At 46.0% G+C, this 12,760-nt stretch overlaps 1 protein-coding gene across 1 annotated transcript in view; it reads left to right on the top strand.

Annotated features, from left to right (window-relative positions):
* Positions 1 to 12,760, top strand: part of LOC311099071 (ephrin type-B receptor 1) — a gene marked incomplete at both ends in the record, with an annotated part of 313,995 nt that overhangs the window by 232,223 nt on the left and 69,012 nt on the right. The window contains one exon of the mRNA XM_084139687.1: positions 12,035 to 12,159. Coding sequence (XP_083995813.1) covers positions 12,035 to 12,159 — 125 coding nt within the window. The remainder of the gene's footprint in view (positions 1 to 12,034; positions 12,160 to 12,760) is intronic.

Raw genomic sequence — 12,760 nt, 5'->3', positions numbered from 1 at the left:
TGGCCAACTACAAGAAACGTCTGACCTCTGTGATTGCCAACAAGGGTTTTTCCACCAAGTACATAGTCATGTTTTGCAGAGGGGTCAAATACTTATTTCCCTCATTAAAATGCAAATCAATTTATAACATTTTTGACATGAGTTTTTGTTGTTGTTTTTTTGTTGTTATTCTGTCTCTCACTGTTCAAATAAACCTACCATAAAAATTATAGACTGATCATTTCTTTGTCAGTGGGCAAACGTACAAAATCAGCAGGGGGTCAAATACTTTTTTCCCTCACTGTATATGTGGGACAGATTGCCTTCCGTTTTATGTTGAGACTGAGAGGGTTTTGTGTGTGTGTGTGTGTGTGTGTCTGTGGAGGCTAAGAGAGGATTGTTTATATGCTTCCATGTGTCTTCATGCTCGCCTGTGTGTGTACGCACTCTTTTGTGTGTGCGCACACTTGAATGGGTGTGTGTGTCTTTGAGGCTACATCAAAGAGGGCAAGGGGTTGAGAGACGAGGTCACCCCAACATTTTTGACATGCATTTTTCTGGATTTTTTTGTTGTTATTCTGTCTCTCACTGTTCAAATAAACCTACCATTAAAATTATAGACTGCTCATGTCTTTGTCAGTGGGCAAACTTACAAAATCAGCAGGGGATCAAATACTTTTGTCCCTCACTGTACATGCCCATGCCAGTTTCTCTGCTGTTCACTGTCTTGGCAGCAGTGCTATAGCTGTTACAGAACAGGCAGTGAGACAAGAAGGGGTCTGTGTTTAGTACTACATAATGACCATGCAGACTCCTCTGTCCACGATTAGGACAGCGTGAATCAAGCCTGAGAGTTGGACGGCCGCCTCCTCATCTCTCTCCTTCACGCTCTCTCTCTCTCTCTCCTTTTCTTAAGTTGGAAGGCTTTTGCTCTCAAAGGCTCTTGCTCTCTCACTCTCTTTCTCTTTTTTTCCCTCTCCTGGTCATCCTTTCTCTTGCATCCCTCCCTCCCTCCTTCCCTCCCTCCCTCCCTCCCCCCTCCCTCACTCCCTCCCTCCCTCCCTCCATTTCTCCCTTCTATTTCTCTGGCCTTGTGATGGAATGTGAATTCAGCCACTGGAAATGACAGCTTTGGGATATTTTGTCTGCCTGGTCCTTTTCCTACAGTGTTCTTCATGCTCCTGTGGAGTTCCATCATGTACATAGTGGCACTTTTCAAGGGACCTAGAGCACAAAGTATTGACCAAGTGGAACATTTAAATGAGACCCATTTCATTTGTCTGTGTTTGCTCGTATGAGAGAGACCTCAAGAGTGTCTGCCAAATATGTGGAGTGTAGTTGTGTATTGAGTTTAGTTGTATACTCGGTTTTCGAGTGGTCATTTCGTGAGTGTGTACCATATTACAGTTTTGAGTGTATACAGCAACTTTTCTGGGATTTTCTGTGTTATAAATATTGGATATTTCTGGTACATGTTACCCCACCATAACAGCATGGTTGAAAGCAGAGCTATGGCGCTATGGAAATGTGAAAGTTGAAGTTGTGAACCCTCCAGTTTGTGCATGAGTTTATGCATTTTGATTAGCGTAGGTTAATATGTTTTTTTTAAAAATATACACAAACCTAACTCATTGTATATTGTTACCTACTAGACATTCTCAAACTATACAACCTCCCCATTCCCCGTTTCTGGAATCGAAACTCCAGTATTTAATCACAACAACCTCCAAGAAAATAACGACAGAGCGAAGAAGGGAACGCTCTCTGGCTCTGGCTCATGGCCCTTTAAGTTGTGGTGGCTGATAGTGAAGAAGAGGGAAATGAGGAGGTAAATAGCTTTGATTATTAGGGTAGCCTAATGGCTTCTGACTGTCCCATGTTTGAAAGGCTAAATAGGCCCTACATGACAGATAAATGTAGGGAAGCATTGTGCGAGCCCTGCTCTGTGTAAAGAGGTGACTGGCTGTAATTGGCTCTGCCCATGCCCAGCCCTAGGAGACTCTTTGTGGCTAGGTAATTGCAGCGCTGCTGCTTCTGACTGGAGGGTTTTCATAACAGGCAGGAAGCTAGACCGACTCGGCCGGACGTGGATATGGACTTTCAGTGTCGAGATGGATGGAAGGATCTGAGGATAATTTGGGGAGAAAAGTGTGTAAAGGCAGTCTGAGAGTGGAAGTCTGAAGAAAGTTATTCTTAGTCACACTTACCATGTGCAAACTGGACTGAACGCCAAAACCAGTTAAAAAGGACACAAAGGTGTTGGCAATCTGTTAATCAATGGACTCTCAAAGTTTCCATTGGACTCTCGAAACTGCAATATTCTTTGCTTTTCTGAAACATGGCTCTCGGACAAGATACCCCCCATGGCTATCCAACTCGATGGATTCTCCATTCACCGGTCGGACAGGACAGTGGAGTCGGGAAATCGAGGGGGGAGGGGTTTACCTCTACACCAACTCGAACTGGTCTGCTAACTCCAGCACGGTGGAAGTGTCGACCCACTGTTCACCCGCCTTGGAATACCTGATGGTCAAATGCCGACCCTTCTACCTCCCGAGGGAGATTTCAGCTGTTATCGTGACTGTTGTATACATTCCACCTCAGGATAAGAAAAATAACAAGCTGGCACTTAACGAACTGTACAAGGCTATAAACAAGCAAGAAAACCTACATCCAGAGGCTGCTTTTCTGGTTGCCGGCAATTTTAATTCTGGTCACTAAGGCGTGTGATGCCCAACTTCCATCAACACGTCTCCAACGCCACTAGGGGCGATTAAGTCCTAGACCACTGTTATTCTACCCACAAGCAAGCATACAAGACCCTCCCTTGTCCGCCATTCGGCAAATCGGATCATTACAAGCAGAAACTCAAACAGGAAGTACCCGTGACTCGCTCCATTGAGAAATGGTCACCAGAATCAGAGATTATGCTACAGGACTGCTTTGCCAGCGCTGATTGGAATATGTTTCGAGACTCCGCCGATATCATTGTCGAGCTAAGCACCTCCATCACCGTCTTCAGAAAAGGACAGGGCTACCACACACAGAGCTATCGCAGACAACCCTTAGGCTACGGCCGAGGACAGGAACAAGTATAAGAAGTCCCGCTATGATCTCCACAGTCATCAAACGAGCAAAAGTACAATATAGGAATAAGGTGTAATCATTTTACACAGGCTCTGACGCCCGCCGTATGTGGCAGGGGCTACTGACCATTACAGATTATAAAGGAACCCAACCGTGATCTGCACAATGATGCCTCTCTACCAGACAAACTCAATGCATTTTATGCACGCTTTGACAACAACAACATCGTGACAGGTGTGAGGGCCGTCACCGACCCAGATGATTTGGTGATCTCACTCTCCGAGGCTGATGTGAAAAAAGTATTTAATCAGGTCAACACCCGCAAGGCCGCAGGGCCCAATAGTATTCAATGCGCGTTCACAGAGCATGCGCAGAACAGCTGGTAGCCATATTCACGGTCATATTCTAACTCTCCTTGTCCCAGTCTTTAATCACCACGTTTTAAGATGACCACCATCATTCCTGTCCCGAAGAACTCTAAGGCTTCACGCCACAGTGACCACCGCCCTGTAGCCCTCACTTCTGTAATCATGAAGTGCTTTGAGAGGCTGATTATGGCACACATTAACTCCACCATCCCAGACACACTAGACCCACTCCAATTTGCATACTGCCCCAACAGATCCATAGATTAAGCAATCTCAATTGCTCTCCACACTGCCCTCACCCACCTAGATAAGAGGAATACCTATGTGAGAATGCTGTTCATTGACTACAGCTCAGCATTAAACACCGTTGTCCCCTCCAAGCTCAGGACTCTGGGTCTGAACACCTCCCTCTGCAACTGGATCCTGGACTTCCTGACGGGCCTACCCCAGGTGGTGAGGGTAGGCAACATCACCTCCGCCATGCTGACCCTCAACACAGGGGCCCCACAGGGGTGTGTGCTTAGTCTCCTCCTGTACTCCCTGTTTACCCACGACTATGTGGCCACGCATGACTCCAACACCATCATCAAGTTTGCTGACGACACAACGTGGTAGGCCTGATCACCGGTGATGATGAATCAGCTTATAGGGATGAGGTCAGTGACCTGGCAGTGTGGTGCCAGAACAATAACCTCTCCCTCAACGTCAGTAAGACCAAGGAGCTGATCGTGGACTACAGGAAACAGGGGGGCGAGCATGAGCCTATTCACATCTAAGGGGCCGCAGTGGAGCAGGTCGAGAGCTTCATGTTCCATGGTGTCCAAATCACTAAAGACCTAAAATGGTCCAAACAGTGCTTCTTCTCCCTCAGGAGGTTGAACATTTTTGTCATGGTCCCTCAAATCCTCAAAAAGTTATACAGCTGTACCGTTGCGAGCATTTTGACTGGTTGCATTACTGCCTGGTATGGCAATAGCACCGCCCTCGATCACATGGCGCTACAGAGGGTGATGCGGACAGCCCAGTACATGACTGGGGATGAGCTCCCTGCCATCCAGGACATCTACTGTATAACAGGTGGTGTGGTAGGAAGGCCCAGAAAATTGTTAAAGACTCCAACCACCCAAGCCATATACTATTCTCTCTGCTTCCACATGGCAAGTGGTACCGATGCATGAAGTCTGGCACCAACAGGCTCTTGAACAGCTTCTATCCCCAAGCAATAAGACTGATAAATAGCTAACAAAATAGCTACATTGAGGGAAAAAAGTATTTGATCCCCTGCTGATTTTGTACGTTTGCCCACTGACAAAGACATGATCAGTCTATAATTTTAATGGTAGGTTTATTTGAACAGTGAGAGACAGAATAACATTTAAAAAATCCAGAAAAATGCATGTCAAAAATGTTATTAATTGATTTGCATTTTAATGAGGGAAATAAGTATTTGACCCCTCTGCAAAACATGACTTAGTACTTCGTTGCAAAACCCTTGTTGGCAATCACAGAGGTCAGACGTTTCTTGTAGTTAGCCACCAGGTTTGCACACATCTCAGGAGGGATTTTGTCCCACTCCTCTTTGCAGATCTTCTCCAAGTCATTAAGGTTTCGAGGCTGACGTTTGGCAACTCGAACCTTCAGCTCCCTCCACAGATTTTCTATGGGATTAAGGTCTGGAGACTGGCTAGGCCACTCCAGGACCTTAATGTGCTTCTTCTTGAGCCACTCCTTTGTTGCCTCGGCCGTGTGTTTTGGGTTATTGTCATGCTGGAATACCCATCCACGACCAATTTTCAATGCCCTGGCTGAGGGAAGGAGGTTCTCACCCAAGATTTGACAGTACATGGCCCCGTCCATCGTCCCTTTGTTGCGGTGAAGTTGTCCTGTCCCCTTAGCAGAAAAACACCCCCTTAGCATAATGTGTCCACCTCCATGTTTGACGGTGGGGATGGTGTTCTTGGGGTCATAGGCAGCATTCCTCCTCCTCCAAACACGGCGAGTTGAGTTGATGGCAAAGAGCTCGATTTTGGTCTCATCTGACCACAACACTTTCACCCAGTTCTCCTCTGAATCATTCAGATGTTCATTGGCAAACTTCAGACGGGCCTGTATATGTGCTTTCTTGAGCAGGGGGACCTTGCGGGCGCTGCAGGATTTCAGTCCTTCACGGCGTAGTGTTACCAATTGTTTTCTTGGTGACTATGGTCCCAGCTGCCTTGAGATCATTGACAAGATCCTCCTGTGTAGTTCTGGGCTGATTCCTCACCATTCTCATGATCATTGCAACTCCATGAGGTGAGATCTTGCATGGAGCCCCAGGCCGAGGGAGATTGACAGTTCTTTTGTGTTTCTTCCATTTGCGAATAATCGCACCAACTGTTGTCACCTTCTCACCAAGCTGCTTGGCGATGGTCTTGTAGCCCATTCCAGCCTTGTGTAGGTCTACAATCTTGTCCCTGACATCCTTGGAGAGCTCTTTGGTCTTGGCCATGGTGGAGAGTTTGGAATCTGATTGATTGATTGCTTCTGTGGACAGGTGTCTTTTATACAGGTAACAAGCTGAGATTAGGAGCACTCCCTTTAAGAGTGTTCTCCTAATATCAGCTCGTTACCTGTATAAAAGACACCTGGGAGCCAGAAATCTTTCTGATTGAGAGGGGGTCAAATACTTATTTCCCTCATTAAAATGCAAATCAATTTATAACAATTTTGACATGCGTTTTTCTGGATTTTTGTTGTTGTTATTCTGTCTCTCACTGTTCAAATAAACCTACCATTAAAATTATAGACGGATCATTTCTTTGTCAGTGGGCAAACATACAAAATCAGCAGGGGATCAAATACTTTTTTCCCTCACTGTACAAGTTAACCTTGTATCCTCATTGACCTTTTTATTTTGAAATGTTTGTCTCTATGCACACTCACAGGGCCCTACCTGCTCTAACACACACACTCCATCTGCTCACTTACACATAATATGCACATACAGTACATTTATACTGACTCTACACACATGCACACCCACTCACATACAAGCTGCTGCTACTCTGTTTATCTTATATACTGATGCCTAGTCACCTTACCCATATACATACTGTATCTACCTCCATCCCTCCAGTATCCCTGCACATTGTAAATATGGTTTGGTGCAGAGATGATTCAGTGTGAATCAGTGCAGAGGTCATTAAACTGTCCTAGATCCCTGTGTGTGTCTGGGATGAAGGCCTGATCAATACTCTGATTCACAGCCTGCACTAAACTGGACACACACACACACACTTCTCAGGTTATTTACTACCCTCACTCTACAGCCCAGGTTTAATCATCTTTATCTCTGTATAGTCAAAAGCTGCCATCTCCCATTTGATGTCTTTTTGGGGAACATTATGCTTTAATTCACTTAGGAGCACACCGTGTGCAGACCTGAGGGTTGTGTGGTAAATGTTAAATGTCCATTAAGATAGGTTAATGCATACTAGGGTCATTACAGTCAAGGACCAGACGATGTAACACAATGTCCTCAACAGCATCCTTCTCTCCCTCCAACCCTCCATCCCTCCATCCAGGACACTTAACCCACATGAACAGCTGAATGACATCACTCAGAGAGGGACTTTTCTTCCCTCTTTTACTACTTTTCACTGCCTCTGTCTTTTTCTCCTGATTTGCACAACTCTGTAACCTGAGGCGAGTTCAACAAGGCTTCTGTTTGCGGTGAACATGTTGCCAGAGTAACAATTTCAGTTGAAGGATTTGAGTGAACATTCCAAAATGTTACGGTGAAACATCAAACATTTAGTTTATGTAAGGGTTACTGTGTCTTTTTAGCGACAATATTCAAACTGACAATGACTTAGCTATTCCTACTAAATATAGTAGAATGTCTACATGGCCATTTGATTCTTTTTAGCAACAGTTTAGACCCGAATCAGACACTTACATTCTCTGCACACTACCTTCTCAGAGTGTTAGCTAGTGTTATGAATATGAATATGTTAGCTTACGTTAGCCTTACGTTAGCCAACGTTTGCAAGGTATTTCCCTTGTTGAACGCACATCTAGATTCTGTGGCAACTGCCAAACCAATCACCAACCTAAACACTCCTCCCATTCCACTCCACTGCAACTGTTTTTAGAAGTACTCCCAAAATCCAAACATCTCCATCTATTCATCTTGCAGCCTTCTTTGGGCATGTGGAAACCAGCGAAACCCAGCAAGTTCATGAAAACAGTCTGCGGCTCAGCGGGATTCTAGATACAAAGAGATAGAAGTGGTTGAAGCCAAATCCAAACAACCAGACATACCAAAGGGATTTGAGCCTTTGACATTACTAAAACCAGAGGGATGTGAGGCCTGTTTGGATCCCTACTCATTATGTTTTGTGTTTACATGCTTTGAATGCCTTGAGTATTTCCATGTGTTGTTGGTGTACATGGGTTGGTTTCGAGTAGGAACAGATGAAGACACAATCATACTTTACTGTAAAAAAAAAGAAAGAAATACTCACTTGAATGTATTGAATAGATTGCTCATTATTTCTTCGTTCGATTATTAGTACGTCCAATGGTTATTTCATTCATTCATCCATCCATCCATTCATTCATTCATTCATTCATTCATTCATTCATTCATTCATTCATTCATTCATTCATTCATTCAATCAATCTTTCAGTCAGTCAGTCAGAGTGTGATAGTGTGCAACTTTCTTCATTCTTTTTTACATGGGCTGTTGCTTTTCTCACTGCCTCAGTTCGCAGCACTTGACTGACTATAAGAGGGCAGAGAGGAGCTGGGTGTCCAACCATTTCATCATCCTCTTCAGGGCTGGCTCAGGGTGTCATTTTACTTAATTTGATGCCAGTTTATCATAAATGTTGTAGCTTGTCCCTTGAATCCAGAAACTGGCAGCTAGCTGCAGGCGATCGGAGGAGAATGGCTCTGAATGCTACTGAACTCCTCAAACCTAGATGGCCTCCTATAGCTCAGTTGGTAGAGCATGGCGCTTGCAACGCCAGGGTTGTGGGTACGATTCCCACGGGGGGCTAGTATGAAAAATGTATGCCCTCACTAACTGTAAGTCACTCTGGATAAGAGCGTCTGCTAAATGACTAAAATGTAAAATGTAAAAATGTAAACCTTAAAACGTCTTCATCTAGTGTCTGAAGTACAACAGAGAAAGAGGAATCGCGTAAACCAAAAGACAAGTTGCCTTCATTACTTTCGGTCTTCGCCACTAAATCTCTCCTCTGGCCACAGTACAATATGTGATTGTGAGAAGGTTCTAAGCAAACCCACCACACTCAAAGACAATCCCATGCTCTAGTTAACTCTAGAAGGCACCAAGAATGCCTATTTAACATCTACATTTCAAGAGTAGTGTCACTACTGGCATCACTGGAGTGATTCAAAAAAGTATTAATTGGTTTCCTGAAAGAAACTAATAGAAACAGAACACAGAAAGGGACAGAACAGCACAGATCAGATCAGAGCAGAACGGAGCAGAACGGAGCAGAGCAGAACTGCCACATCCCTATGATCTGTGAGAGGGGTCCATTACCATGTAGTCACGACTGGGCAGCCCCTCTGAGCTATTGCTAATGGGGAGGCAGTGGTTAACCAGCATGCCTAGGAGGGAGAGAGAGTGACAGAGGTTGAGAGAGGGAGAGGGAGAGACTGTGAGAGCCTGGTGTTGTGGTGCTGTGGTGAGGTCTCAGTCTTAAAGGAAAAAGCTGGAATTAGATTGTTCTGTGTGATGAAATGGGCCTTGGGGCTTTGGTCATCTTACCAATTATTGGGACTTTTCCGACCAATCGTCAAACTGGGAATCAGTCAAGCACATCAGGAACGTCCAGCTGGGAATTGAGGGATGAAAGCCCTGCGGAATGTGGATCGTGGAATGTGAAATGTATTAAGCTTATCCCGGGAAAATCACAATGAGGGAGTTGATGCAGAGGGAGAATGGGAAGAGGTCACCCAAGTTATTTTCTGGGGGTTTGGTGAAAATGAATGAGCTTTCGTTCCCTTTTGTAAAAGATGTGTAATGGCCCTGTGCAATAGTGTGTAGGTATAGAGTCGTAAGATGTGTAATGTGATGGCCTTCTGTTAGAGTAGCAGTTTGCAGGTAAAAACCCCTTCCTCTACTGCTCTCCCTCCCCCCTCATCTCTCTCTCTCTCTCTCTCTCTCTCTCTCCTCTCTCTCTCTCTCTCTCTCTCTCTCTCTCTCTCTCTCTCTCTCTCTCTCTCTCTCTCTCTCTCTCTCTCTCTCTCTCTCTCTCACTCTCTCTCTCTCTTCCTTCCTTCCTTCCTTCCTTCCTTCCTTCCTTCCTTCCTTCCTTCCTTCCTTCCTTCCTTCCTTCCTTCCTTCCTTCCTTCCTTCCTTCCTTCCTTCCTTCCTTCCTTCCTTCCTTCCTTCCTTCCCTCCCTCCCTCCCTCCCTCCCTCCAATCCTCCCTCCAACCCTCCCTCCCTCCCTCCCTCCCTCCCTGGCTAGCAGCACTGGGAGGCTTGACATTGATTAATGTTAAGCCGAGTGCTGCATTAAAAGCTGGGTACAGCCACTTGGGCCAGATAAAAGTGGAACAGAGGAGCGAGCGAAGGGGGGAGGGATTGGGGGAGGAGAGAAGTGCAGGGCACAGCAACCAATCACTGTCAGCGCTGGTGTCCCCTGGTAACGGTTGGGACGCGTTTTGAGTGGATGGCATGGTTTCAGTGGGCCTGACCCTTGATCTCCAGCCAGGTACAGATGCAGCAGTCCTGATAGAAACACAGGCTCATTACATACAGGGCACTAACACACGTCTGTGTTCGCAAACACACACCCACACACAGTCCTTCAGAACGAGGACTTGGCAAACGTTTTATCCATGACCTGCAGAAGTGCTACTATTATTTAATTGGGACTTTTAGGCAGGGGGTACAGTATATTGTACTTCTTTGTGTGGAGATTTTCAAATGGGAATATTTAACACAGCAGCACACAACCAATCATTGAGACGTGATGTGAAACCATGTAGAATCACAAATGCCTGCCTGGTCTTAATATAATTGGTCAAACTGTATCTGTCTGGCTAAATACAGTCTGGGTCTTAGTCTGCGTCCCAAATGGCACCCTATTCCCTATATAGTGTAAAATCTTTTACGAGAGCCTATGGGCCGTGGTCAACAGTAGTGCATGTAGGGAATAGGGAGCGATTTTGGACTCACACTTAGTCTGTTCTGGAACACACACTCCCCTCTGCTACCCCCTTTCTACTGTAAGCTCATAATGCAGGGTAGACAGCAGCAGCATTTGGGCCTACTGGGGCTGTCAGTAACAGTGCTGTGCTGTGCCCAGGGCCGGTAATTGATAATGCGGCCCAGCAGAGCTCTGTGCACTGGAGCATGAGGCAGCCAGAGAGGAGAGAGGAGGCTTAGCCACACCAAGGTGAGGCCTGGATAGGATGAGAGTGCGTGAGCTGGAACGAGAGAGGGAAGCAGGTGGGGTGGAGGTGAGTGTCTGGGGGTTACTTGGGGAGTTTGGGAGCTGAAGTGTGAGGAAAGTTCGGTGTGTTTGTGTGTATGGGAGGCAGGGGCACAGGATGTGTGAATAGTAGTGTGGGTGGTAGAATGAGATGGTGGAAGGGTTTATTTCAACAAAAGTGAGTGTGTGTAGACATATATGCCGCTGTGTGTCTATCAGTATGTTTGGGGGTCATAATACATGAGCCTCGATCTCCCAGCCTTCCACATCTCTGGAATGGATGCTGTAAAAGATAAGCAAAGAGAGAGGGAAAGCATTCCCTTCCCATATACTGGGGGCAATGTATTATTCCTGTTCAGTCACTGCTAAACGCTGGCCTTTTGCCGCTCGCCATCTCCGCCCCCACCCAGCCCAGGAAGACAGGAACGAGGAATGATGATAGAGGGATGATAGCGCGGAGGACAAAAGCAAGGGAATGAGCTGGAGATTGCTGGGGTGTTGGGTTAATTCACAGCCCATATGTGTGCGCTCAGGTGTGCTGTGTCTGAGTGGGAGAGAGAGCAGAGAGAGAGAGAGAGAGAGAGAGAGCGAGAGAGAGAGAGAGAGAGAGAGAGAGAGAGAGAGAGAGAGAGAGAGAGAGAGAGAGAGAGAGAGAGAGAGAGAGAGAGAGAGAGAGAGAGAGAGAGAGAGAGAGAGAGAGAGAGAGAGAGAGACAGACAGAGAAACACAATGTATTAGGATACTCCAAACTGTTTGAATTTTTTAATGAATCAGGTATAGACTGAATTATAGTGGAGAATAGACCCACACTGTGCTCCCAGGCCGAATTTTAGATGCTCCAGGGGCCTCATTAGGTAGTGATTTATTCAGACCCAGCGCAGATTGTTACCTTGTTGTGTCGGAGACGGAGACGGACACAGAGAGAGAGAAATGGGGACCTTGAAGAGTGAGGACGTTTTAAAAGATGTGTTAGCTGCCCCATGACAGCTCTGACTGGTGATTTTTACTGGCATGAATTTAGAATGTGTTACATTGTGTTTTTAGTAGCTTTCAATGCTACATTCTTGCATCGTTCAGGCTACTACAAGGCACAGAGGCAATTTTGTTAATCTCAGTCTCACTTCCTGTTTCCTGTTTTCAGCCCCCTCCATCGTACCCATCATGCACCAGGTGAGCTCCACCATGAAGAGCTTCACATTGTCATGGCCACAGCCTGAACAGCCCAACGGAATCATCCTGGACTACGAGCTACGCTTCTACGAGAAGGTAGGCACAGTGTGCGTGTGTGTGGGTGTGGGTGTGTGTGTGTGCGTGCGTGTGTATAAGAGCATGTCTGCTCAAGAGCATGTTCATCTGCTTACACAATGTGTGTGTGTGTGTGTGTATCTGTGCATGTATCGACTTAAAAGAAACCCAACAGTAGTTTCTCTTGTGTGCCGAAGCGAAACCCCTAAACTCCCCTGGCTGTTAATATGTCATCTCAGTTCCACCTCCAGTCCATCTCTCCATCCAACTGTTGTTTGGTTTCCCTGCCTTCCCCGTCTGATGAAGTGAATGCCTTGACCTCCCCGCTCCCCTCACTGCAGTAATGCTATGCGTCTGGTGGGGCTAGCATCGACCCGTCAGCTACCGTCTGCTCCTACACAGTAGAACCTTCTTTAGTAACCTATGAGCTGCCCAGAGTACAGTATCTACGGAACAGGCCTTATTGACCTGTAGACTTTTCCCAAGGCCTCGGTCTACAGGAATAATGAAATAGAGCACAGAATAGACTAGAGTCTAGAGGACACTTAAGGGGGTCAATAGGTTGGTGGGTTGGTTGGATGCAGGTTTTAGCCTTTGAAATGTGTTCACTTGTGTTCCATTT

The sequence above is a fragment of the Coregonus lavaretus genome, assembly GCF_964263955.1.
Source record: "Coregonus lavaretus genome assembly, chromosome: 23".
Taxonomy (NCBI): Eukaryota; Metazoa; Chordata; class Actinopteri; order Salmoniformes; family Salmonidae; genus Coregonus; species Coregonus lavaretus.
This window is presented reverse-complemented; position numbering and strand designations above follow the sequence as displayed.